The sequence below is a fragment of the Nuphar pumila genome, chromosome 11 (genome assembly GCF_984573655.1).
Source record: "Nuphar pumila chromosome 11, dmNupPumi1.hap1.1, whole genome shotgun sequence".
Taxonomy (NCBI): domain Eukaryota; kingdom Viridiplantae; phylum Streptophyta; class Magnoliopsida; order Nymphaeales; family Nymphaeaceae; genus Nuphar; species Nuphar pumila.
The window spans coordinates 8,766,212-8,794,170 of record NC_143259.1 but is presented as its reverse complement, the minus strand read 5'-3'; the positions used below and the strand labels follow the sequence as shown (position 1 = coordinate 8,794,170).

The window sequence follows — 27,959 nt, the reverse complement described above, 5'->3', positions numbered from 1 at the left end:
ACAAATTGGTTCAAATTATAGAAGAGACTGAGATTCATTACTCATTTAATGTCAAATTGTCCTTAGATTTTTTTTTTAAGTTATCCATAGCAAAATTTAAGTACATTTTCTTGAAATTCCAAATTAGATGCATTTTTTTAATCATGTTGAAAATTAAAGTGCCAATTTGAAAAATTATCATTTTTTTTAAGTATCACTTATTTTGAAACATAGAATTTCTTCAATTTGATATTTATCTAATATAAACTAATAGCATTTTGAACTTTCAATTTTTCTATCACTTATATAAATTTATGTTTTAATAGTTTTAGTTTATGCGAGATTTTTGATATGCAACAAAATCTGGATACATATTGGTGACATTGGTCCTCTATACATATTGCGGACATAAGACTCAGGTAGGATCTAATTAGCATTACCGAGTCCAACCTAATAGGATCTGTTTTAATCCGTTTCGGATTAGTAATAAGATAGAATAAGATAAAATCGAATACGGATCAACTAGCATAAAACCCATTATTTACACTTACTCGGATTCGGATTCAAAATCAGATAGAATAGGATATAATCGAATGCAGATCAACTAGCTTAAACCCCGTTATTTACACAATCGGATTCTGGTTTTAGTCTGATTCAGATTTAGGTTCGAATGCAAAACTCAATACTGGACCCGAATCCGATTATTGATCGGTTCTGAATTTGGCTACCGAATCGGATTAGTCGGATTCGTGTTCGGGTGGGACGTCGGGTTGCTATAAGAGAACAATCCCAACTTGAGCACCTTAAAACTCGCTAATTCGACTAGTTTACCGGGCCTGACTTTGATCCGGCTGTAGGTAGCTGAGGCTGTTAAACCTAACCCATGACCCATCTTGAGTTGGGTATCTGGTTACCATCGGGTACCTAAATAACCCGATGTCCACCCTTAAATCCGAGTCAATGTTGATTGTATTTGTTGTTGATTGACATTTCCTATTCAATATCCGTATCGGTTATCGACTCGTGTAATCCCGAGTCCAAGTTGCATAGTCCTTTTTTGACAAGTCAAGGGCACTGTCATTATTTGGTCTTTTCCACATTTTCCAATTTTGTCCTCTCCTGGCAAAACACGGGGACGCATAAGTAACCGCGTTGGCACCCGTTTTGGCAACGCTTGGGATTTTTTTTTCCCTTGTCTTCCCTTTTCATTCTTTGTTTCTCTCTCCAAAAGAGAGTGAAAAAGAGGGGATATCTATCGGTGATTTTTGGGGGTCTGCTTGAATTGTGGGTATCAGCACGCATCCTTGCTTTCCTTTCCTGTTTCTGTTGGAAACTCGAACACCCATCAACCGTGAGTGCTCTTTTATTGCAGAACCAATGGTGGTTTGCTTCATTTTTTCCATTTTCGATTGTGGGTTTAGGGTTTTATGAATGATGGTCTGTAGATTTCTTACTTGGGATTCTGGTTTTTCTCTTCCTTTTTTTAATGAGAATGTTGCTAATTAGTTTGAGCATGCTAGTAGTTGGGGAATGCCGTGTAGTTAGCTGTGATGGGTATTCTCTCTTTTCTCTTTCCCTCACGCACTTTCTCGCTCTGTCCTTTTTTGACTGGTGTTCTGTTTTGACTGGTGTTCTGTTTTATTTGATTAATGTATAGAAGTGGTTGTATTTTATCATGGGTGTTCTCTCTCACTGGATTTCTTATTTGTTTTCTGGTTTTGTTCTGATTGATGTTCTGCTTTATTTGATTAAAGTAGAAGGGTTGCAGTTTTGGTAGGTTTGCTATTATTTTTGTATAGTTTTTGGTTTGGGATTACTGCATTGGTACTTGAATTAGTTGTGTAATTTCTTTTTCTATTTTATTGGTGATTTAGGGAGTGAGAGGTTGTTGATCCCAAGTTGTGGGAAGAGAAAGGTTTGCATTTTTAGCATGCAGCGGATATGAGGTTTAATCTACTACAGAATGCTTTCGTACCGTGGCATGCCTTTTTGGTTGTTGGTTAATGTGTCTACTGCTCTTCTTTAATGTACATACCATTTGGAGGATTCATGCAAGAGTTTAAGCGGATATCTTATGGATATGTGCAATTGGAGCTCAATTTTCCTCAATGAGTGTTTGGCTATTGACAGTTTGCATAGTTGATTCACATGCAGATGCTGATTCAAGCATTTTGCTGTATCACACTGATACAAATATGTGATATGGGATACTACTATTTATTTGAAGTTCTTCATTAAGCATAGGATATTTTGAGTTAGGATGTACAAAGTTTTCTGTGTGAAGTGGGTTTCTCATCATCAAAGCAATATATCATGTTCCCATGCTTGTGTGGAAGTTTTTGTCAAAGCATCGTGTATTTTGGTGTTAATGATAGATTTTGATGAACACACAAATGCTTGAACCAGTTAGAAGGGGTGATGTCCACTGATTCAAAAAGATTACATTCAACATTTTCAGATCTAGCAAGATGCTGAATTCTCAAAGTGTGTACTGTTCATGTCAATGTTTAAATTTGCATCTACACTGTTACAAGAGGAGGGTGCATCACTTTCTTCTCATTGCCACTCTGTACACACACAAAATTCAGTTTGAAATCCAACATATTGATCTTGGAGGCATACATTTTCTGTTGGTAACAGGTTCATTATGTTGGACTCTGCTTTGTACACTTACTTTATTTAGCAGGAGCGCCTTATCTCTTCATGTCCTTTTCACTGCATAATTGTCAAAACTCATTTGACAGCCAAGTTCTTTGTCATTCATGGAAACATATGATTTCTGTTTAAAGACAGTTTTTCTAGGTTTGGTTCTTTGTTTTTTTGTTGACAGACTATATTTTCTGGTTCTAAAATAATATCTCCCTAATTTTAATCTTCTCCCCAAAGCATCCATTAAAGTTTAAAACCATATTCACCAGGCCGTTTATCATAGGTTGCAGGTTGGCTAGGCCTAAGGACTGGTTTACATTGTGGCAGCACAACAGATGCTGCAACCGAAAGTAGAGAAGCTGGTCACTCTCATTAACACTGGCGTTGACTAATCACGTAAACATGGGTACCACTACCAGTCAACACCATCTGTATGAAGAAACAAATAGGACCAGGTGGAGCTTGTCAAACTAATTCAATCCTCCTGCTTGATGTCTTACATAGGAAGCCACATTTGAAGATAACACCACAATGATTTGTTGTGTCAATTAATAGTTGATTCACCTTTATTTTCTTGCTAGTTTTGTAGGAGTGGAAGTATGAAAATATATTTAACTGATCTTATTCAAGGAGTTTCATTTTATAGTTATATTACACATGGTTGGATAGGCTTACTAGATGATATAGGTTATCCCCTACATTTTCTTGTTCGGATTAAGATATTAATCTAATAGCTAATACTCATTGATAAATAATACATCAACACTTCATGAATGATCTGTTGCCCTATACAACTACAAAAACAAGAGATACAAAAATGGATAAAATTGCTTGGAGGGAAAGCAGAAGAATGAAGTGAGTATTTGTTAGGCCTGTGAAATGTGAGGCAAGAAGCAAGAAGGACTCAAATAGGGAAGTGTTTGGGAAGAAAGAATGGATTTTTTAAATTTCACATGTTAAATCAAAAGAATACTAATATGTAAATCTATGATTTTTCCCCCTGCTATGTCATATGAGAAGCAGGTGATGTAGGAGAGGTTTAAAGGACCTAGTTCTCCTATAACTACAAGAACAAAGGATGCTAAAATGGACCAAATTGTGGGATGGAAATAGAAGATGGAATCCAGCATGTTTTTAGGTCCATATCAGGTGAGAAGCATTAAGCAAGAAGGAAGTGAATAAGGAAGCACTTAGGAAACAATACTTGGTCTTTTTGATGTAAAATATCAATAAGGCCCAATACAAAAATTATTTTCCAACCTTTCCCACTTGTCTTATGTATCTAGCAAAAGTACAAGTATAAATTTTGTTGTGCATCTGTTATTGATAACTTATTCTACTAAAATGCCCTTATAAACCTTTGGAATGACATCTTTCTAATTATTTGAAATTAATAAGACTGTCAAATTTGGCATAGGTAAAAAAGCAAAAAAACAAATGAGTTAGGAGCAAGCTACTCAAGTATAGGAAGCACATTTCCAATACGCTACCATCAAACATGAGCTTACCCGAGCATGAGATTGTCTTGTTCAAGCTCGACCCGGTGCTCCATTGGTTAGTCTAATCCTTGGCTTGAGCTCAAGGTGGGCTTGAATGAATGTAAGTGTTCAAGCTTGAGCTCAACTCAACTAACATTCGGAGTTTCAAAGCCAGAATTTTCTACTTGTGAGGGGAACAATGCTTCAACTTGTTGAACTGTGTGAATCCACATCAAGTTTGTACGTCATTAATTAGTTCAAGATTTATTGGAATTGGTAGGTTTGAGATATAACCTTAGAGATGAACAAGCTTGGTCAGAAGGGGGAAAATTCCCATTTTTTATTGGCATTTGCATGTTAAAGCTGTCAAATTTGGCCCAAGCTCCATCTCAGTGTTCGAAATGACAATATCTTACTTATATCGGGGTCTAGGTCTAGCTTAAGATAGAGAATCAGAACATGTTTTTTTCATAGACGAGAGATTATAACCCTACATAAATACCAAAGAACATAACTAAAAGGACACTAACAATCAAGGGTGCATTTTGATGACAAACTTTAAAACTTGGTTTTTTGAAAACATGTTTTTTGAAAACATATTTTTTTCAAAATCTTGGTTTCACAACCTAGTTTTTTGAGTACCTTAAAAACTTAGTTTTGCTGTTTGGATGACAGTCTATCAACCTATTGTTAAAAAAAAATATATATATATATATATATATATATATATATGTGTGTGTGTGTGTGTGTATATATATATATTCTGTTTATTTCAAAATACTTGATAGGGGTATTTTGGTCTTTTCATGTGTAATATAAGTTGTTCCTTAAAAACAACTTATTTTTTAGGCTTTTTACTTTTTTATTTTTCTCTTTTTGGGACCCTTGGGGACCCCGTTTGTAGTCATTGGGGGTCCCCAACGGTCATAAATATGATCGTTGGGGCTCCCCAACAACTACAGTGTGGGAGCCCCAAGGCCTCCTTCTCCCTCATTCTTTGTGTATATAAAGAGGGGTGTTCCCCCTCTATTTTGTAGTTGTTTTCTCACTCTCTCTCAATAATATTTTCTCTTTTTTTGCCTTTTGGCATTTCCCCTCTGGGTTTATGTGTTTGCACTTAAAGTGCTTGTGTAATCTTCTTGGTTTTTTTCCATTGTTGGACTTACAAGTGTTTTTCACTTGTTATTTTTATTTTTGCTTATTTCATTACATAGTATCAGAGCCATTTGGGTTCTTTTGATCTTGGAAGGTTTCTTTTGTGCCACTTTGAGATTGTGACCAAAGTTCTTTCTCTCCCCTCATCTCTACCTTCTTCAATATGGAGCACGATTCAAGGGTGAAGCTCTCCTTCAAGCTCAATGGTTCAAATTATTTGATGTGGACATTGGCTATGGAGAATCACCCTCGCAAGAAGAAACTTTGGGGCTTCGTGACGGGGACCTCTCTTGAACCAACATTGAAGTTCACCAAAATCGAAGAAGATGTTGAAAAGGCTCTTGATGGGGAAGACCGCCTTAAAGTCATTCATGACCATCAAGCAAAGGTAGAAAATTGGGAAAATCAACCATGCCAAGATTTTGGCGTGGTTTATGAACAATGTTGACATAAAAATTTGTGCCAACATTGCTAAATTTAGAAGACCAATGAAGCTTGGTTCTTCCCTAAGGGTATGTATACCCAAAGGGATCTAGCTAGACAATTTTTTTGTCAAGAAAAAATTAGATCTACTAAACAAGGCGACATGAGTGTCCGTGATTATTTTAGTGCTTTGTCTCCCCTTTGGGATGAACTTGCTCTTCTTGAGCCTAAATGGGTGGCTCTGGAAGATATAAAAATGAGAAAAGAACAAATTGAAAAAGAATATTTTTTTCAATTTCTTCATGGTCTTAGACCGGAATTTGAACAAGGGCATCTCTTTTTCAAAGGAGCAAGGTCTTGCCTATCGAAAATGCCCTTGCCGAACTTGTCTTGGCATGACTCATAAGGATGATGATATTTTGGTCGTTACTAGGTCGGGATCAAATGTAAAAACCTATAAACCTCTTCACTTTGCCAAAAATAATAACTATGAAAATGTATTCAATTATAGCAGTGGATATAGGAAGGGTGTTACTTGTCAATATTGCAATGAACAAGATCATATTAGACCGGTATGCCCTAAGCTTAAGGGTAAAGCGATTTTCATTGGTGAAGTTGTACCAAAGAAAGAAGAAATAAACAAAAACGGAGGAGATATTAAAGATACCCTTAATCAAATTTCGGAGCCTCTCCAACAGCTTCTCAAGACGTCCTCAACTTCGGGTGCCGCCATCGCATCATCATCATCTCCTCCAGGTTTTTAGATTCTTGATTTCGGTACATCTTTTCATATGACATCACATTAGAATATTCTTTCTAAAGTCTATTACAACCCCTCTGCATCTTATGTTTCAACAGCCGATGGGACTTCTTTAAAAATTGAAAGTTTGAAACACTTGATTTAAAACATTCTCAAGATTTTCTTGTTCCAAAAATAATTTTAAATCTATTTTTTGTTTCTCAAATTTTCGATCATGGTTGCAAAGTCTTTTTCTCACCTAAAGATTGCACCGTGCAAGATTTTCAGTCAGGGAAGCTGATTGGGCAAGGCCATAGGAGAGGCGATCTTTATTTTATGGATTTTTTTACTCTTCCACCCAAGTCATTTTGTAATTTTATAAATGTCAAAAGCATTGATATTTGGCATAAGAGACTTGGCCACCCTAGCTTTTCAAAGATGTCTCTTTTCTCTTTTTTGGGAAATGCATGTAATGAAAAAGACATTGCTTGTAAAGATTGTATTTTTGAAAAAATGAAAGCAATTCCATTTCCTCAAAGAAATTTTGTGTCTACACAGCTGTTTTAATTAGTTCATTCCAATCTACGGGGTCCCTCATCTATCATATCAAAACCTGGCTTCTCGTCTTATATGATTTTTGTTGATGATTTTACTAGATACACATGGATTTATTTCCTAAATCGTAAATCCGATGTGTTATCTTTCTTTAAAGAATTTCATGTAATGATTAAGAATCAATTCTTAAGTAATCTCTCTATTCTAAGATCGGATTCGGGAGGAGAATATATGTCAAATGATTTTCAAAATTATTTAAGACAAAATAAAATTTATCATCAAAGGTCTTGTCCTAAAACTCCGCAACAAAATGGCTTAGCGGAAAGAAAACATAAACATATAATAGAAACTATTAGGACTCTCTTAATGTTCAAGAATATTCCAAAAACTTTTTGGACCGAAGCCATTCTAACTTCAACCTACTTAATTAATAGAACTCCTTCAACATCATTAAACAATGTTTCTCCATTTGAAAAACTTTTTAAAATGACTCTAGATTTTAAAAGACTAATAATCATTGGTTGTAAATGTTATGTTCTTACTCATAAGAATGGTAAACTTTCTCCAAAAGCTATTGAGTGTGTTATCTTAGGATATCGAGAAAATAAAAAAAGATACTGGTGTTTTGATCCAATAAATAACAAACTTTATATTTCAAAGGATGTTACCTTTCTTGAAGATAAAAATGGTTTTGAAAGTAAAGAATCAAAAGAAAACATTGATTACTCTTTTTTATTTGATTTATTACCACGAAATGATGAATCTAATCCTATTAAGGTTCTTGAGTCCCTTGACAATGGTGTTAATCATGAACAATCTCTTAATAATGAGGATAATGGTCAACATGAAGATTTAAATGAACATATATCAAGTAATACACAAGTTTATACTAAACGGTAAGAAGGTATTCATCCATGTGCTCTCAACAAATTCTCTCAAAACACATCTTTAAAAGAATCTTCAAATAGAATATCAAATCATATTTCTAAAACACCAAATAGATTTGTATCATGTGACTCTTTTTCTTCAAATTTTAGAGCATGTGTAATAGCCCTTCACTCTTTCTATGAATCATCTCATTATAATGATGCCAAACAATATCCCCATTGGAATGAAGCTATGAAATTTGAACTTAATGCACTTAAGAAAGCTCAAACATGGGAAATAGTTAATCCTCCAAAAGGAAAGAAACCTATAGGATGTAGATGGGTTTTTAAAGTAAAAACCAAAAGTGACAGGCCTTAGAGAGATATAAGTCAAGGTTAGTGGCCAAAGGATATGCTCAAGAGTATGGGGTAGATTATGATGAGACATTTGCCCCAGTTGCTCGAATGACAAGTGTTTGAGTTTTCATTGCTATTGTATCTATTAAAAAATGACCTATTTATTAATTAGACGTTAAAATTGCTTTTTAAAATAGAGATTCTGGTGAAGTTTATATGGACCCTCCTCCTAGCATGAATTTGAATGAAAAAGTTTTAAAATAAAAAAAAGGCATTGTATGGTCTTAAACAAGCTTCTATAGCTTGGTATGATAAATTCAGTAATGCACTAATAAATTTGGGTTTTGTTTTTTGCTATACTCACACCACTCTTTTTGTCAAAAAAATAGAGGTCTCTATTGTGATCCTTCTTTTTTATGTTGATATAATCATCATAGGAAATGACAAAGTTGTGAATGAAACTAAAACTATTTTAAAGAAAACTTTTGATATGTCTCACTTGGGTTTCTTGAGATATTTTAGAATTAGAATATCGATATGTCTGACTTTAGAATTAGGCTGGATGAAATGAATATCGGTACGAGGCTTTACACCTACTGTTATGTGATTCACTTGGAAGTATAATGTACCCACAATTCTTAAATAATGAACTCATAACTGAGCCTGCGGGTCGGTTTGCTGTGGGCACATAAGTGTCAAGCCAGAATATTGAGGGTCACACACTAGTCCTCAAAGTTATAAAATGAATCCAGATGTAAATTCAAACATATATGAATACTTTGCCTAACTAGTTTAAAGGTACTGAGGCATTCATGCTTGACGGTTTAAGGTACCAGAGCACTCTGGGTGAGTTTACATAATTAAATGGATAAAGATATGGTTAACATACCCATGTAAGGTATGAATGGTTGGTGATCTACTACTCCGGTGGTAGGATTCAAATTTTTGGGGAAACTCCAGTATCTTTTAGCTACTGGGTTCAAATCAGGGAAAACCCTAACAAATCGGGTAATACAAATTAATAAGAATAGCAACCTACTCAGACTCGAGCTTACCTTGGAGAGGGTAGGTGGTACACTACTCCGGGGACATGTGCTTTTAGATTCGAGCGACAATGGCTCCTTGGTCCCCAGTTCCCGGAGTTAGGGGACCGAACTACCAAATTTGTTCTAGGCAGTAGCTCCACGTTCTTATGCAGAAGTTAGGGGATGTATTCTGTTGTTTGGGCCTTTGAGAGGTTCTCTCGGTTATTTAACCGCTCCTTTAGGATTTCAGTTTCAGTTAAACATTCGGGTTAATAAAACACCAATACATAATAAACTCCCGAATATTCTCTTCTGTTATGGTTGTCTTGGTCTGCGAGTACCCGCGGGACAATTCAAGAGAAACATTAAATTTTACTTCTTATCAATCGGATAAAATATTGTGAGCTTTGTACTTGAACTTGTCAACTTGTGATTAGATAATTGAGCATGTGATTAAGTATTTAAACCAGTGTTTACTTATCTGATTAGATGTTAATTCATGTTATGTTTTTGTGAGTTAGAATAGTGATGCAATAAATCATTTCCATGTTACTTGTTTCTTTATGCCATGTTTAGTATCATGCTTCAGTGTCTATAATTAAGCAAACACATTGCATACTTGTTACATAGTACATCTGCAAGATCATAGTATTCTCCTACGCAGACTGGTTGTAGTCTAACACAAATTATTTTATTATTTTTCAGAAGAAGAGTAAAAGATCAAGAGCAATTGGGGGATGGTGTGCGGACCTAGATATATGATCTATTGTATTCTCGGGATGTCAAAAGTTAATTTTTCTATTATTAATTATGTTAATTAGTCATTCAGAAACTCTGACCTTATGTTTTAAACTTTTTATTAGAAATGAAATGGATGGTAATTGCTTTGAGAATTCTTGTGACGCGCCTGAAATGCTTAGCTTGTTTAAATTTGAATATTTTCGCTGTTATAAAAAAAATCCTCAAAAATTTGGGTTAAATTTTGGGACGTTAGAACAACTTTTCTAATAATCATTGCAGCCATTATATTTTACAGGACAAGAATAATATTGAAGTATATCAGCCTTGGCTGGATAATAGTCTATTTTCAGCCATGGATAATAGGGTACAATCGCTAGATCTTTTTCTTGATCAAAGTCAAGATGTCTTAGAAGATCCATCCGTCAAATTGGACTGTGACACAGAAACCGATTCAGGCAATATAGAAAGCTCATGGATAATAGGGTACAACAACTAGATCTTTTTCCTGATCATAGCCAAGATGTCTTAGAAGATCCATCAGCCGAATTAGACTGTGATATAGAAACTGATTAAAGGATTCAAAGAGGGATGCGTTTTATACAAGGCGTAATCAAAGCCAACTGGTTTTGCAAGAACAATCGTCAGATCAAGAGGGACAACTTCAGTCAATAAGAAGATCAAGCAGGGTAAGTCATCCGATTGAAAGATGGGTGAGTTATCAAAATTTCAGCATAGATTTTCATTGCTTCCTTACTCAAATCAGACAACAACAAGAGCCTAAAACATTTCAGCATGTCGTGCAATCAAATAGGTGGATAGAAGCTATTGACGAAGAAATGCAGGCCTTGCATGAATGCCAGACATGAGAGATAGTGAAAAGACCGCCTGATAAAAAAATAGTTGGTTCAAAATGGGTGTATAAAATAAAATATAGACCTGATGAAACTATCGAGAGATATAAAGCTCGCCTAATAGCAAAAGGATTTACTCAGGAGTATGTGCATGATTATGATGAGACCTTCAGTCCTGTTGTCAAAATAGGCACTATACGGATCATCATTTCTCTAGCAGTTGATCATGGGTGGCAAATAAGTCAAATGGATTTAAAGAATATGTTATTACATGTGCATCTTAAGGAGGAAGTTTATATGGAGCAGCCACCGGTGTATAACGAAAAGGATAAAAAAACTCATGTTTGCAGGTTAAAAAGAGTTATGGATTTAAAGAATATGTTATTACATGTGCATCTTAAGGAGGAAGTTTATATGGAGCATCCATCGGTGTATAATGAAAAGGATAAAAAAACTCATGTTTGCATGTTAAAAAGAGTTGTTTATGGACTGAACCAAGCTTCAAGGTCTTGGTTTGAGAGTTTTTTTGTTGCAATTCAAAGCTATGGTTTTACTCGGTTCCCATTAGATCATTCACTTTTCATTTATAAAGGTAACAATTTTATCATTGTGTTATTAATTTATGTTAATGATATAATTGCTAGGTCGTCGCCCAGAAGCGACGCGTCACACCGGCGCCCGGGTGTGGTGTCAAATAGGCAAGGGTTCCCTCACTTTGTTGGACGGGTGGGGGTAAAGAAGTTAGTCCAAGACCATAAAATTAGGTTAGCCACTTGGAACATAGGGTCTTTAACTGGTAAGTTGGTAGAGTTAGTAGATGTTATGTGTAGGAGAAAGATTGATATTTTATGTCTTCAAGAGACCAAATGGGTAGGTGAGAAAGCTAAAGTGATAGAACCTTGGGGATATAAGATTTGGTATACAGGAATAAATAGGAATAGGAATGGAGTAGGGATTGTTATGAGTCGTCAGTTTATAGATAATATAGTTGAGGTCCGTAGGAAGGGTGATAGAATTTTACTTATTAAATTAGTATTAGGTACGGATATTATTAATATTTTTAGTGTTTATGCACCTCAAGTAGGTTTAGATGATTCCATTAAGCATCAATTTTGGGAAGATTTAGATGGAGTAGTACAAGAAACATCTTATGGAGAAAAGCTTTTCATCGGCGGTGACCTTAATGGACATGTAGGCATTAGTAGGGATGGATTTGAGGGGCATTAGTAGGGATGGATTTGAGAATATCCATGGAGGCTATGGTATAGGAGAAAGAAATGAAAGTGGAGAAAGGATTTTAGATTTTTGTTTGTCCTATGATATGATCTTAGCAAACACTTGGTTTAGGAAGAGGGAGTCTCACCTAGTAACATTTAAAAGTGGGGTTAATACGAGTCAGATAGATTTTTTCCTACTTAGAAAGAGAGATAGGGGTTGTTGCATCGATTGTAAGGTTATACCAGGAGAAAGTGTAGCTACACAACATAGAGTCTTAATTTTAGATCTTAGAATTAGACAATGCCGCAAAAGGGATAGACATAGGATAGATCCTAGAATTAAGTGGTGGGCACTGAAAGGAGCTAAACAAGGAATGTTTGTAGAGCAGGTAGTTAAGGAAGTTGATTGGTGTCTCGAGGAGGATTCAGAATCAATGTGGAATAAGATAGCGGGTGGTATGAGAAAAGTAGCTAAGGAGGTATTGGGTGAGTCTAAAGGCGGTGCACCACTAGGTAAGGATACATCATGGTGGAACGAGGATGTCAAATTAGCTATTAAGGTTAAAAGAGAGTGTTATAGAAATCTAAGTAAGAGTCGTGATAATGAGAATTTGGAGAAGTATATGATAGCAAAGAAGGAAGCTAAAAAAGTTGTTCGAAACGCGAGGGCTAAGGTATATAAGGAGGTTTATGACAAGTTGGATACCAAAGAAGGCGAGAAGGATATTTATAGGCTTGCAAAGATGAGAGATAGGAAATCGAAGGATTTGGGTATGGTTAGATGTATCAAAGATGAAACGCAAAGGGTTTTAGTCAAAGATGAGGAGATTAAGGAGAGATGGAAAGATTATTTTGATAAGCTATTTAATGATAGTCATGCTCAAGATCTTGGAGACTTCTCCATTCCTTTTCATGAGATAAATCGTGACTTCATGCGCAAGATTCAAAAGAAAGAAATTGCAGAGGCTTTGAAGAAAATGAAATCAAGAAGGGCAGTTGGCCCAGATGGTATACCTATCGAGGCTTGGAAATGCTTGGGAGAGAAAGGTTTAGAATGGTTGACAAATCTTTTTAACTTGATTTGGCGAACAAATAAGATGCCTAATGAGTGGAGGAAGAGTACTTTGGTGCCTTTATATAAGAATAAGGGTGATATACAAGATTGCACAAACTATCGTGGTATAAAACTCATGAGTCATACTATGAAACTTTGGGAGAGGGTGATTGAGTCTAGGTTGAGGAAGGTTGTCATGATATCGGAGAATCAATTTGGTTTTATGCCTGGAAGATCAACTATGGAAGCTATACATCTTCTTAGACAACTTATTGAAAGATATAGAGAGAGGAACAATGATTTGCATATGGTTTTTATTGATTTAGAGAAGGCATACGATAGAGTACCTAGGGACGTTCTCTGGTGGACAATGATGAAGAAAGGTGTTTCTCTCAAGTACATTAGTATAATTAAAGATATGTATGAAGGAGTAGTAACCAATGTCCGTACTTGTGGAGGGGTGACAACCAATTTTCCGATAACGGTTGGGTTACATCAAGGATCTGCTTTAAGCCCTTTCCTATTTGCGATAGTGATGGATGAGCTTACGAGATCAATTCAAGAAAATGTACCGTGGTGTATGTTGTTTGCTGATGATATTGTTTTGATTGATGAGTCTAGAGCTGGGGTTAATGCTAAGTTAGAATTATGGAGACAGACATTGGAAGCTAGAGGTTTTAAGTTGAGTAAGAGTAAGACTGAATATATGGAATGTCGGTTTAGTAAGCAACGAAGTAGTGATGGGAGTGTAGTGAAGCTTGGTGAGCAAGATATACCGGTGAATGATTATTTCAAATATTTGGGATCCATCATTCAAAAGTATGGAGAAATTGATGGAGATGTAAATCATAGGATAAAGGTTGGGTGGATGAAATGGAAAAGTGCTACTGGAGTGCTGTGCGATCGTAGAATGCCATTGCGGTTGAAGGGAAAGTTTTATAGGACGACTATTAGACCTGCTTTACTATATGGTACGGAATGTTGGGCTGCCAAGAGACATCATATTCAAAAAATGAGTGTAGCTGAGATGCGGATGCTTAGATGGATGTGTGGAAATACAATAAAAGATAAGATTCGGAACGAAGAGATACGTAAGAAGGTAGGTGTTGCACCCATTGAAAATAAGATGCGAGAGAATCGTTTACGGTGGTTTGGACATATTCGGCGAAGGCCTAATGATGCTCCAGTTAGAAGGTTGGAGAAATGGGAATATATATTAGTTAAAAGAGGTCGGGGTAGGCCTAGGAAGACTTGGATGGAGATGATAGGAAAGGATATGAATGCTTTGAACCTCACCGAGGACATGGCGTTGGATAGAAATGATTGGAGGAAAAGGATTCATGTGGAAGACCCAAAATGAATTTCTTTTTTGGTTCATATCGCTGACCCCAATTGTTTTGGGATGAAGGCGTAGTTGTTGTTGTTGTATATAATTGTTACTGGCAGTTGTAGTGAACATATTGAAGAAGTGAAGATGTTCTTGCATAAAAAAATTTAAGATGAAAGATCTGGGTCTGTTACGGTATTTTCTTGGGATAGAGGTAGATCGGCAGGCTAATTTTCTTATTTTAACTCAGCACAAATACACAATGGTTCTCCTAAATAAAACGGGCATGAAAGATTGTAAACATGTTGCAACACCGGTTCTCATTCATCAGAGATTAGGTGCAAATGATGGAGAATTGTTTCATGACCCAACACAGTTCAGAAGCATAGTTAGAATGTTGGAATATCTCACTTTCACTCGTCTAGATATTGTTTTTGTTGTTAATTAGGTGTCATATTTCATGCAAACCTAGAACATTACACATGGAGGGTGTGAAAAAAATGAGATATTTAAAGGGCAATGTTGGATATGGTTTGCTCTACAAAAATAGGGCACCATGTGAGGATATGTTAATAATTACAACTTATTCAAATGCCGACTCAACAGGAGATCTTGATGAGAGAAGGTTCGTTTCTGGATATTGTGTTTTCCTTGGAAGAAATTTTGTCTCATGAAGTAGTAAGAAATAAAAGGTTGTTGCGAGAACTAGTACAGAGGCTGAATATCGTTCCATGGCTGCAGTTACAACTGAGATAACATGGATTAGACACATGCTGAATGATTTGGGAAAAGTCATCCCCAAGTCCCTCTTGATGTGTGATAATCAAAGAGCTATCGAGATTTCAGTAAATCCCATTCAACATGGAAAGACAAAACATATCAAAATTGATCAACATTTTATTCGTCAAAAAGTGGAGGATCAGGAGATTGAGACCAGCTATGTCTGGACTAAAGACCAAGTGGCTGACTTGTTCACTAAAAGCCTCACAAAAAACAAGTTTTGATATTTAGGAAGCAAGTTGTCCATGGTTGTTAACCATATACAACTTGAGGGAGGCTATTAGAGTGTGAGGTTTGAGGTGGTCGGATCTGAATCTATCACTCACGTCACTGTTCACAACGTCACTATTCACGCCTCCTAGTTCTCTATTGTATTTTATTATATATTGTGTTCCTAAGATATCCTTTATTAGTCTTCTTGTATTTTGTGTTAATAAGTGTATTTTAGGAAAGATGTATTTTAGTGTAAAGTGAATATAAATAGTGACAATGAGGCACGATTTTCCCATATTGGGAATCTTGAGAGTTCAGCACCAAACTTTTCTCGTCTTTGCAGGAACCTCAAAAAACCTAAATCTAACATGTTCAACTGCTGGCTTCTTGCTGCCATAGTCTGTCCTTTCTTCCACGCTCCAAGCCATGCACATATAGTTACTGGTATGGAGATGCGACCCTTTTTATGGAAGTTTTCATTATGTATATTATATAAGGGGACATAATACAGGAGCAAAAAAATGGAGTATCCATATGATAGAATCAATTAATGAGAGTGTATGGAGGAAAATTGGAAGCAAGGAAAATGATGATGAACCTTAAGGAAAATATATGTTAAAGGGATGGATGCCTCCAGAATCTACTTAACAAATGATGAATGTTCTCTGTATGGTCTCTGTGCTTGTACTCCTTAACAAAACAAAATTAACCTTAAAGTACCATATTGATGCTCTTGATCTTTACTACAATTCTCTTCTTATTGTCTAACCTATTTTATTTTTTTATACCTCATTTCAGCTAAGTTTTTGTAGCAGTGGTATACTTGTAAAATACACATACTTTTTTTTAGGCTAAGTCACACAGACTCGGCTATAAGGTTGACGTACCCGCGTCGACACGCCCCGACACGGGTGCGGACACGGTCAACCAAATATATATATATATATATATATATATATATATATATATATATATATATATATATATATATATATATATATATATATATATATATATATATATATATATATATAGCCGTATCCCTGTGTCCAAAAAATTTGAAATTGCTCCGCACCCGTACCCGCACCCATGTGACATAGCTTTTAGGCTATGTACTGAAGCTGCAGTAGGTCATGGAATATAAGTCAAGACACTTTACCCCGTATATGAATGTCATGTATCTCATGTTCATCCTGCAAACATAAAAGCAGCCAGTTGCAAATGGGTTTATAGTTTTTGTGACCATAAAAGTTTTTCATATATATGAATTTTCCCTCAAAAAAGTCATAAATAAATGATGTTGACTGTGAAATACTGATTCATACTTGTAACGAAAACTTGGTCAAACATTCATTTTGGTCATTGCTATTCGCCAGTAGTCCATGTATCAGTTGAATGTAGAGAATGCACAAGTGACTTTCTCTGGAGATCTATACATCCATGAGGAGTAACAGACCCTTTAGATTGTATATGCCTACTTTACAAAGTAACGTATGAATACAAACATGCTTCACAAGTTTGGGGTGTTAGATCCAAGTTCCAGATGTTGTTGTAAACAATGATCCAACTATGTTGGAGGCAGTGCTGCTGTGTAAAATGATATGGCTAACAAAAATGGTTTCTGCATGAATTAATAGAGTTAATCAGAGATACAAGATGGAAAATTTAAGTTCTTGAGATGTTTCTCTGCTTAGAAATGGCAAAAAAGTATCAGATACTTGCTCTCATGATAGTTTCTGATTGGTAATTCTAACCCAGATTAGTGATTGTGAGGTTACTAAATGCTGAATGTGCTTAATGGCAAGCTTAAACCTATGAACAGTTGAAATAAAATTATTTCCAGCTCATTAGGAAGTTTCTTTTCCTTTACCTGTATATTCATTGTATACTACTTTGTTAGGCATGCAAGCATACTGCGATTCATGTGGGGGATGTTAGCGATATAGTGAAAATTACATATTACACCTTTCTTGTTATCTTGCGTAGTTGCAGAAAAGCAAAAATTGGAATAATTATGAGAAAGACAAGCATTGAAATTCACTTGTCTTTATGAAGCATAAACCAGTGACGTATTAGATTCATCTTAGTCAAGTCCCAATGCTTTTCTCTTCATGAGCTTGGGGTCTGAGAGGCATGTTAGATGATGTGCATGGTTTCTCTTTTATTTCCTTGACTAATATTGTATTTTTTCACTGGTATTTGCATGCATTGCCATTTTTTGCTTATTTTTTTTTAGGATTTGAAGCCATGATAACTTGCAAGTCAATTGAATAACCAGCAAACACTGCCTTCACGAACTGTTGTACACCCAACGCTGATTGTGATACAACTGACTATTACAATAAGAGAACCAAAACTTTTTCCTGCTTTAAACAAATGGAAGAAGGTAAAAAGATGGAAATGCAAACTGTGAACTAGAAGTATAAGCACTTAGTCCCTATTGCATTGATGATGACTTGAAGATCTTTGAGCCCATGCGCCTAACCAGTTTAGGGACATGCTGCTGGTGTTTGTTGTTTTGGGCAATCTAAAAGCATATTTCTTCATTCATTTAGTTGTGCTAGGTAATGATAGTACTATAAGCATGGAAAGATAGGTAGAAACCAGAAAGGCTCCATACTGATAAACACTATCAGACAATAACATCATGATACATCGGTTGAGTATCTGATTATATGCTAATAATAGTATGTTATTCTCTTGCGGGAAATGGAAAATAGAGTGTAAAACAAGAAACTCTCTAGTTTTAGGCCATTATAAGTGGAGAGATGGAAATCTTGCTTTTAATAGTTTTGTCAAACAGAATAGTTTTTTTAATGGTTGTAACCTGCTATTAAATAGATAACTTCAGTGGAATTCGTCACTTGGACTGATTTTATGTAGTCTCAACTTCGTGGGGTATTGATAATGGTGCTGTGATGGTTTCAAGACATGGTGATCATGATGGTGATGTTCTATGTCACAGGGACTCGGCTAGCAGGGTGCCGCACCCGCGTCGACGCGACTCGACGCTGGTGCGGCCAACCCGACCCTGGGTGCGTTGACCGCACCCAGGGTCATTTTGGTCCATTTTTTTAAAAAAAATTTGCCCTATGAAATGGGTTGCGGATGGTCCATTTTTTTTGGGTTTTTTTAAAAGGACAAAAACTAATAGTTCTTCACCCATGTAGAGTTGACTCGTTTCTTAAGTTCAGTTGGGGTTCTTTGCCTTAACGAATGCGATTGGTTTTTCCACAAAAAGTAGACGAGATTAAAAAAAATCAAGTGTTTGGCTAAGGTTTCAAACTCAAAATGATTATGTTTCATTTCTTTTGGGGAAACGTGATTGAACAATTCTCAGTTATGGTTCTTTCAGATGCAGGATACAAAATCTGATAACCACCCATCTTGGCATTTCTGAAGATGGGTGCATTGTTCATCCATCTTAAGAGATGTTGAGATGAATGGTCAGCAGTAGTGCATCTGGATGCTAAGCAACAAGGCTGCTGCATAACAAATGGCCTGGACAAGACAAACCCCAAAAAGGAAGAATATGCCAAGCATCCATCTAATATTCTAACCTCTTAAATCTATTACCCATCTTTAGTTCTTCGAAAAGAATGATCAAGTAGGCCCTTTTAACAGCTTGATGCGCCATTTCCCTCCATCCTTTTAATTAAAATGTGACAAAAAGCAGAAAAAACTATGAAGTGACTCCACGGTCTTTCCTTTTCTAATAACATCCACAAACCTCTGTTTTGATTGGGGGTGTCCTGTAATGAGGTTGAGAGGTGCCCTATTTTTTTTTTCATAACGAGGAACCTTGGCTGAAGCAAGGAAAACCCCGGGTGGGGGCCTCACGACCACCCTGTCTTCCGTGGCCCACCTTTAAAAGCTACTGACATACCCGTGCACAGTTGATTATGACCCTAGAGATCCAGGGGTCCCTTGAGTGCCTGCCTATATGACACAGGCCAGCATGATGGACGGCATTGTTGTAACCCTTGTGGCAGTTTGCCGTCAGGGGTACCCTGCCCTCGTAGGCACTCTTTAATTCTCAACGACACAACACTCGATGATTTTGTGCACCAAAGAGAGTCGACAATGGAGAGCATAAAGTGAACTGCGCACCCAACATTCGTCTCTCTCAATTAAGTTCAATGTAGTGATATCGAAGTTTGAGACCCATTACATCTGCTTTTTACTATAAAAAAGCAGTAAAAATTTTGATAAGATAGAGAGCCATCTTGTCCTTCGCCTTCAGCTTATTATTGTCCTCGCTAGATTAACGAGTAGAAAAAACCAGTGTTGTCAGTATGGGTGGCCTGGATCGGCCGATGCTTATTGTATCGTCAGAAAATTGATAACGATACTGACTTGAATCGATTATTTTTAATAAAATGTAAAAAAATAGCTTAAATTGATTTTTAAATATTCTTTACGACCCGTGCCGGGGGGAACCCCCGGACCCCCCTTATATATATTTACATTTTTGCCCCTGGTGCACCCCCCGCACCCGGGTTTTTTGGAAGTGCCGAATCCCCACACCCGCACCCATGTGACATAGGTGATGTTAAAAAGATATTCTGATGCCTGACAGCTTAGATGATGATTTGATTTTTTTAATGTGCATTATGTGATATTATCAATGATTCAAGTTGTATGCGTGGATAACGGAAGAACATGATAATGGTCAAAGGTGACAATATGAATATGATATGCTGGTGATCTATGTCACACGGATACTCCATTTTGGCTGTCGTTCCGTATCCCTTTATATACAAGTCATACAGGAAACTTCGTAAAAATGGTTGTATCCACATATCTGAAGTCGTATCCATGCGACATAGCTGGTGATAGTGGCAACAACGACAGTGATGTTGTAAGTGATGTGCATGAGGTGTTATGGATGATCACCTGAGTTGAATATGATGATGATGGTAGAAATTGATAGTGTACATAATTTGTTATTCTCACTAGTTATATGCTATGTAACTGTGACATGGCGGTTCAGCTGCCGTACCCGTGTCGACACAGGTATGGGTACCGTGGGCAGTGCGGGTATGCCACAGGTCGAGCCCCGCACTGTGTCGGGTTTAACGTAGACCCGAACACCCCCCCCCCCCCCCCGAAACCCTTGACTCTCTCTCTCTCTGCTCTCCCGCAACCCTCTCTCTCTCACGCACGAGGGAGACAGAGAGGGGAATCGAGAGAGAGAGAGAAGTGGAAGACAAGAGAGGGGTAAATAGAGAGAGAGAGAGTCTAGACCAGAGGGAGAGAGAAGGGGAAGACGAGAGCCAGGTAGGAAGAGAGAGACCAGTGGGAGAGAGTCGAAGGTTTACCCTAGCTATGGCTCAGATCTGAAGTGGGCCTCACACGAGGGGAAGGCGCGCGAGAGAGAGAGAGAGATTGTACCTCCTCTTCTTCTTCTTCGTCTCGCTGCAACAAACAAAGAAAGAGAGAAGCCGAGAGAGCGAGCATGAGCTTACCTCCTCTTATGCTTCTTCTTCTTTGTCTCGCTGCAACACACACACACACACACACACACACACACACAGAGAGGGGGGGGGAGGGCTTTTGTAACTTGGTTAAACCAAGTTGGTTTCATTGACCAGGCTTGGACAAATCCAAACCTGGTCAATGAAGCTAAAAAAATGTCTCTCTCTCTCTCTCTCTCTCTCTCTCTCTCTCTATATATATATATATATATATATATATATATATATATATATATATATATATATATATATATATATATATATAATAGCCATGTCCCCGTACCCTCATTTTTTGATATTTCCTATCGTACCCATACCCAGGTGACATAGGTTATATGAATGATGATTGAACATGCTGATGACAATAATGATGGCAATGTTCAAATAAATTTTGAATGATGAAGGGAAAAGATGATGAATGGTGGAATGATTGAAAATCTGCGGAAGGGCAATAATTTCATATTTTCATTCTTTTGTCTCCCAGTATCCTGAAAGCGACGTGAGTCACATAGGTATAGCTATAGGTACTTTTACCTTTTCTTATTAGGTTAAAATTCTAATATTTTGATTTTTTATTCCATATGCGAGTTCTTGATCATCACAATTACTTCATTCCATCTTTCTCACCATAAAGTACAACCAAAGAATATGCATGTATTTTTAAAGCCTGTGAGACATGTTGAGACAGAGATTCAATTTTCTTGGATGATGGTGATTTATCTAGAAAATCTTTTACATTGTGGCATGTAAATCTGGAGGAAATGTCAACTTTGACTATAAGTTGTTCCAAGGCTGATTTTTAGAGACTTTTCAGAAACTTGTGGTATACACCATTTATTTTTTCATAGTGTGCCTTAGAGAATCAATAAATTTTATGAGTTTATGTATGTGATAGACGGTAATAGATTATAAATTTGAGTTGATCGGTATGCTTTAAAAATATTGACTAGGATTAGAAAAAGGAAAGAGAACTTCTTGTGGACTTTTGCATCCTCTAAACACAATGCTATTGACTATCAAAAGAAAATTCTGATTTTTTTTTTCCTTTATGTGCATTCTTTTTTGTTTAACGTGAATCCTCTTGTTATGTAATACATTTCTAAAAGTTACATCTTTTTCTGAAATTTCTGCAGGTTGCTCAAGATGTTGCTAATTGCGGCCATGGGGAATCGACAATTTGAAGGTCTACATTTTTGGAAGGGTCTCTTTGAAGTCTAAAATGATAACCACCAAAGACACAGAAGCAGAAGCGAGTCACATCTAGGTCAGAACTAGATAATGAACAAGAATGTGCTAATTCATCTTCAAAGTCTTCAAGGAATATTGCTACAATGAAACAAAGGAAAAAAGATGGAATAAGCAAGCATCATTTGGTTGAGAAGAAGAAAGGAGCAGATGGGGTGGGTATATCTAAAACCTCTCTTGCAGGGGTATTCCATCTTTAATGGATTTGTGCATGGTTTGAATGTACACATCAATGACACTTTCTGGGAAATGGCTAGGAAGTAGGAACTCTACCTATCCATTTCTTGCACCTCATCATTGTTTCTTATATTTGAGGTTCTTGAGCTGTTAAGTTTATTGAACTATCCTGTATTTTTATACATGATTTATTTGCAGTACTACTTTGAATGTGTTGTCTGTGATATTGGTGGCAACCTCCTTTGCTGTGACAATTGTCCTCGAACTTATCATCTTCAATGCCTCGTTCCACCACTTAAGGTATGATGCTATCTGCTGATGACCACGTCAAAATATTGGGTGCAAGTTATGCGATAAAAATGACAACTATTTTTTTTCTTCTCTTTGCTGTTTTTTTTCCTTTTCTCAATTGTAGCATACTCCTCCTGGAAAGTGGCTATGTCCTGCATGTTATGATGAATCTGAGTCCGGAAAGCCTATACAGCAGCAAGCATCTGAGGCAAGGAGAGGAAGGCGAACTAACCATATTAAAAGATTACGAGAACCAATTGCACTTCGTTCTCGTAAACTGTTGTTAATGAATGGTCCTGGTGTTCACTCACCTAGCGAGGAAAAAGGCAGTACCCTTTCAAAATATATGTACATTGAAAAATCTTACTCTGTTCCGTTGGATTTAGCAGCAAACAAGGATTCTGATAGTGGAACTGCCAAAGAAAACTCTGCTTCTCTATCGATAAATGTGGAGACAGAGAATAAATACTGTCCTTTGGATTCTCCTACTGCAAATGTGTCTATTCCTGCAAAACCAGATGCCTCATGTATCAGTATGGCCACCGAGGTCAAGCCTGCTCTTTTATGCAATGATATATCAAGCAAGAAATTCAGTACCCCATTGATTTCCTTCACTCGGAGAGCAAAAAAGCGGGTTAACACAGAAAAATTAGATAACCAAGTTGGAAAAGAATGTTATTTGTTCTCTTCTCATTGTGCATCAGCTACAAACTCATCATCTCATGCTGGTGAAGGGTCCTCCCAGAATTGCAATTTGTTACAAGAGTCACCATGTGTTGTTCCTGATAGAGAAGATTCTGGTGCACTATTATTGCTGGCAGAGGAACAAGAACAGGTATTTCTCCTGTCATTTATGTTTTGTATGACTTCAAATGCCCTATAATGACTTCATATTGACATGCATTTATCAGACATCAATATGTTTGAAACAAAGGAATTGGTGATCCCCCTCCACGTGTAATCTGAACTTTGAAGTACACATAAGATTGTGGTATTTGAAAAGGGTCTTTGGGGGTGATATTTGTCGTGTTCCACTTTTTATGAAGTCACTTCAGAAGTGTTCTAATGTGTTTCCAAAGCATCGTTTTTACAAAGATTGATTATCTAGTGACATTTGAGTTATGGAAAGTGTTATAACATGTTTGTGTAGTTTGCTAGATAGTGATCACTCTTGAAACCTTTTGACATGAAGTCTAAAATTATTCCTGTATAAACTTTTTTGGGCAGAAAGCTGTCAAAGAGAACAATGTCATGTTCAGGTCATCTCCAGCAAGGCATGCTCTTCAAGATAAGATGTAAATTACATTGATTTGATTTTCTCCATGGTTTTTTACTTGCTTTTGATTGTCAGCCCTATTGCTTATATCATATATGTGCCCTGTGTTTCTATTTATTATGAACAGTGCAGAGCTCAAGATTGAAGAGCAGATTAAGGACATGTTTGTGTCAGATGAACAACCTGATATTGAACTTCATCCAGGCCAAAGTTCTGATCGAGGCCTTTGTACCGTAAAGTGTCAGTTGTCTTCAACTGAGCTTAATGTAAGGTTTTCTCCTCAATTAGTAACTAAAGATGGACTGGAGACATGCAACTTTTGTACGAGTAGTGGAGGCGCCTCCAATATTGGTAATCCAGATCTGGTCAAGGAAAACATTGCAACAATTATCAAACCCAATTCTTTTCCAGAGAATGAACCAGTGGTCTCGCTGAACCATATGGCATTAACAGTCCAACCTGCTGGTGTGACACATGAAATCATGACATTGTCAAAACAAAGCATGGACACTTTTGCAAACAAAGTACATTCAAGAACATTGATGCTTGACACACAACAAGCTTTGGGTAGCATAACAGATATTGAGGTGGTTGGGGATCTGACCAGTTTTAAACCTGTTGGTGCTGTGCCCAAGAATTCTCGAGGTACCCCAAGATTACCAAATTTAAATTGTGCAATAGAGTTGAATATGGATGCCCCTAGAAGCAATGAAGAATTAGAACTGCCAGTAACTTCAGAGAAAACTTTGGACCCTATATTTGCTTTCAACCAACCTCAGGTAGCTAGAAATTCATGTTCCCTTCTTGGCGATGGTGCCAAATCCAGACAAGCATGTGGTGGAAAGAGTTTGAGTCCATTTCCTGGGAATGTATTCACAAAAGACCTGTTGCAGAACAAGTGCAACGTCCAAGAAACCTGTATTCCTTTGGGCTTGGTATGTCTTGCTCTTTTCTACCGAAGGTGCTAGTGATTTTTCTTATTCTTTTTTTTTTCCTCATGCAATCTGATATCTAGCTTTCAGATTCTCTTTTGTTCCTGGAGTCCATGCCTAAATTCTTTTTGTTTATCTATGTAGAGTCTTTCTGGAAGTTGTACAACCCAGGATAGACCATTAACAAGTAATTCACCAGAGAGCATTCCCACTTTGGACTTCTGGAAAAACATCTCTTCTGTCTCTGTGGGCCTCCATGAAACTGCATCTCTGCCTGAGGCTTGTGGAATTAAACGGCCTAAACAAACATCTACTAAACCATCCCTGTGCCCTCCTCACTTTCTCAATTTATCATTGCCAGCAAAACCAGATGATGCCCATGAATCTGTTCATGAATTTGCAAGCATACCATCATTTTCAGGTTTCAATTTCAGGAGGAACGAGAACTCGTGCTCTCAGCAACCTCCAATGCCTGCAGTGGAAGGTGCATTACCCTTGTCTGCTGGAGACCAGAAGTTGTCATCACAGGGCCATAGATGGATGCTTGAAAACATTGTAAAAAGAGCTGGCGCATCAAACCAAAGGAAAGTTTCACCAACAGAAAGGGCTCAGAGATGTACAAGTTCCTGGTCAGAGGAAGAATTAGATTGTCTTTGGATTGGTGTCAGAAGATATGAGAAAGGTAACTGGAATGCGATGCTTCGCGACCCAAAATTGCATTTCTCAGAATACAGGGTTGCGAAAGACCTTGCTGAGCAATGGAAAAAGGAACAAAGAAAGCTTTTGCATTCTTCTTTTCCACCAATTATGAGATTATCAAGGCCCAACTTCCCATGTATCTCTGATTCTATGCTGGCAAGGATTGCCACTGATAGTTATAGCACCAGTCACTGCACATCTCTTAGCTTAGAAGTTCCTAAGGCTGACACTGTGCTAGCTTTAGGAGATCCATCAGCTTCAATAATGGGAAACAGGCAAATGTGTCCAGAGCTCTGTTTACATCCTCAGTCATCACTGCCAGCGCTCAAAAGTGACAGATCTAAGTTGGATCATGTTCCTTGTTTGAGTTCTGGATATGAATCAAGAAGCTCCAATTTTTTGAAAATGGGAATTATGGAAAACAAGTTCCATAAAACTCAGAGGAGTTCTTCAGATAGAAAAATAATGATCAATGCATGGAAATCCTCAAATTTGCTTCAAGATTCATTTGACAGACCTCAGCTAGATTTATGGAGTGCAGAGAAGCTCAATATCGGGAAAAATCAGGTGGATTGCCCTCAACCCAAGGATGAACTAATAGGCAGTCAATCAGGTACCAGTTCTCTCCCTCATTGGCTGAGAGAAGCAGCCAGCAATCCTCTGACAACAGTCGAATCTGTGTTGCCATCAAGCGTGTCATCTGTTCCTCATTCTGTTAATCTTCTCTACACTGATAAGCAAGCCACTCCTTCACTCTTGGATCCCAGCCTGAATCCCATTCCTGCGGAAGATCCATGCAAGTGGCTAAGGAAGAGGAGTAGAACATGTGACAAGGATGGTCAATGGTTGGCAGATTCATCAGCATGTGACTCGCCACCTCTGGCTAGCTCCGGGTATTCCTCTATAGAGACCAGGCTTTGTCTTTTCTCTTCTCAGAATTCGCATACCCCACGACCCACATCTGCAAAACAGTTATCAGAGTGTGAAGACAGTGCTGATTCAAGTAAGACACAATCTGATCCTCTTAGAGCTGATGATTTGTCCATCCAAGAGGAAGCATCATCTGAAGAAACAATATCTGATGATCAAAGCAGCAGACACTAGCTACAGCAAGTTTGTAGAGCACAAGTCTCATATGTAAGTACATGAACTACCTGCATTTGAGAAAGATCTATAGCTTCTGTATTCGATGTACAGATATAGTTTGAATATAATATAGATGAATCATTCCTCTTGTCAATAGTGGTTCCTAATTCATTGTTTGGCTACAGTTTGTGTTTGTGTTTGTGTGCATGTGTGTGTGTGTGTGTGTGTGTGAGAGAGAGAGAGAGAGAGAGAGTTGATAATTGTCTTGCACACGTATGGTATATTTCATTAGATTAGCCAGAAACCAGAAAGGCGACACCATCTATCGTTGATGGTGCTGTCAATCTGTTAATTTTTTGGTTAATTTGCTGTTGAAATGGTGCATGTCTTTGGTTGGGTCAGATTACTCAATCATCGATCTAAGCGCATTCATTCAAAAAGCCATATCCGGCTGTGACAAGACTACATAGTACATATTGATGAAGGGACAGCTGCTCTTCAAGTTGCTAACTGGCTTTTAAATTGTCATGGCTAGAAACCTTTAGATTGAATTATCATCCTATGGATTGTATGTAAGATGCACATTTATCTGTACTTGGGAAATGTAATGAATCTTCTAATGATATTCTTCGGAAATCTAACAAAATGCTCTAGGCATGTAGGAAGTCACAATTGTATTTCAGGGCTCATCTGGGCAAAGATTTTAGTAAACTTGTTAATGTCCACTAATAGGATGGATGCTCTAGTTTGTTAAATGGAGGCTGATATGATTAGGCACATCATGAAGAAGCCCGTGGTTAGGAAGTTTAAGGCTTGAATTCGACTGCAATGTGATGCACCCAAAAGTTTATCAAGAAACTGATCCCAATGCAATTTCTGTTAAGGGGTACTAGCTATTCAAATCCAACATGATCAATCACTAGGCTGGTTCAGATTTGGGGTGTGCCAAATCATGCCTATAATAGCTGGTTCAAAATCATAGTTTTATGGCATCATTCACCTGTAAGCGAATTAATCATTCCCAGGTTAAGCAGATCCAACCCATTGACAGCTTTGAATGCTTCAACTTTGTGCACACATCTGTGATCTTAGGACTCAAGGCCAACTAAGTGGGTTTCGCTTATTTAGATTGCCTACATCTTTCTTGACAACAGATGCTTTGTCTGATCAACTGTTAATGATTTAAGTGATCAGAAACTCATAACATTTAATGTTATTCTGCAATTGTTTGTATCGTATTCTGGGATGATCCGAACCATTTACATCCTTACAATATTTTGGAGTGTGTATTTTTAGAATACTTTACATCCCTAAAATGATAAGCTCGGTTTTTCTAGCAGAGGAATAATTTACAACTTTATAATGAA

General features: G+C 37.2%; 1 protein-coding gene across 7 annotated transcripts; it reads left to right on the top strand.

The window, feature by feature from the left end:
- Positions 1-1,154: 1,154 nt before the first annotated feature.
- On the top strand, positions 1,155-26,746 carry LOC149821857 (uncharacterized). 7 transcript variants are annotated; one of them, XM_089980689.1, is made up of 9 exons: positions 1,155-1,330; positions 1,854-1,894; positions 15,753-15,853; positions 22,020-22,286; positions 22,507-22,608; positions 22,724-23,434; positions 23,827-23,894; positions 24,003-24,810; positions 24,952-26,746. In XM_089980689.1, exons 4-9 carry the CDS (start codon positions 22,218-22,220, stop codon positions 26,608-26,610), a joined length of 3,417 nt encoding a protein of 1,138 aa, XP_089836815.1. In that variant the 5' UTR covers positions 1,155-1,330; positions 1,854-1,894; positions 15,753-15,853; positions 22,020-22,217; the 3' UTR covers positions 26,611-26,746. The 7 variants fall into 7 exon arrangements, with proteins under 7 accessions (XP_089836815.1, XP_089836814.1, XP_089836818.1 ...); XM_089980688.1 differs by having other exon boundaries at positions 1,854-1,925; XM_089980692.1 differs by lacking the exon at positions 15,753-15,853.
- The last annotated feature ends 1,213 nt before the right edge of the window (positions 26,747-27,959 follow it).

Coding starts and splice junctions, on each gene's coding strand:
- LOC149821857 (XM_089980687.1), top strand. CDS start 22,218: ATGAAACAAAGGAAAAAAGATGGAATAAGCAAGCATCATTTGGTTGAG. Junction 22,287..22,506: donor AGAAGAAAGGAGCAGATGGG/GTGGGTATATCT, acceptor ATTTATTTGCAG/TACTACTTTGAATGTGTTGT. Junction 23,895..24,002: donor CATGCTCTTCAAGATAAGAT/GTAAATTACATT, acceptor TATTATGAACAG/TGCAGAGCTCAAGATTGAAG.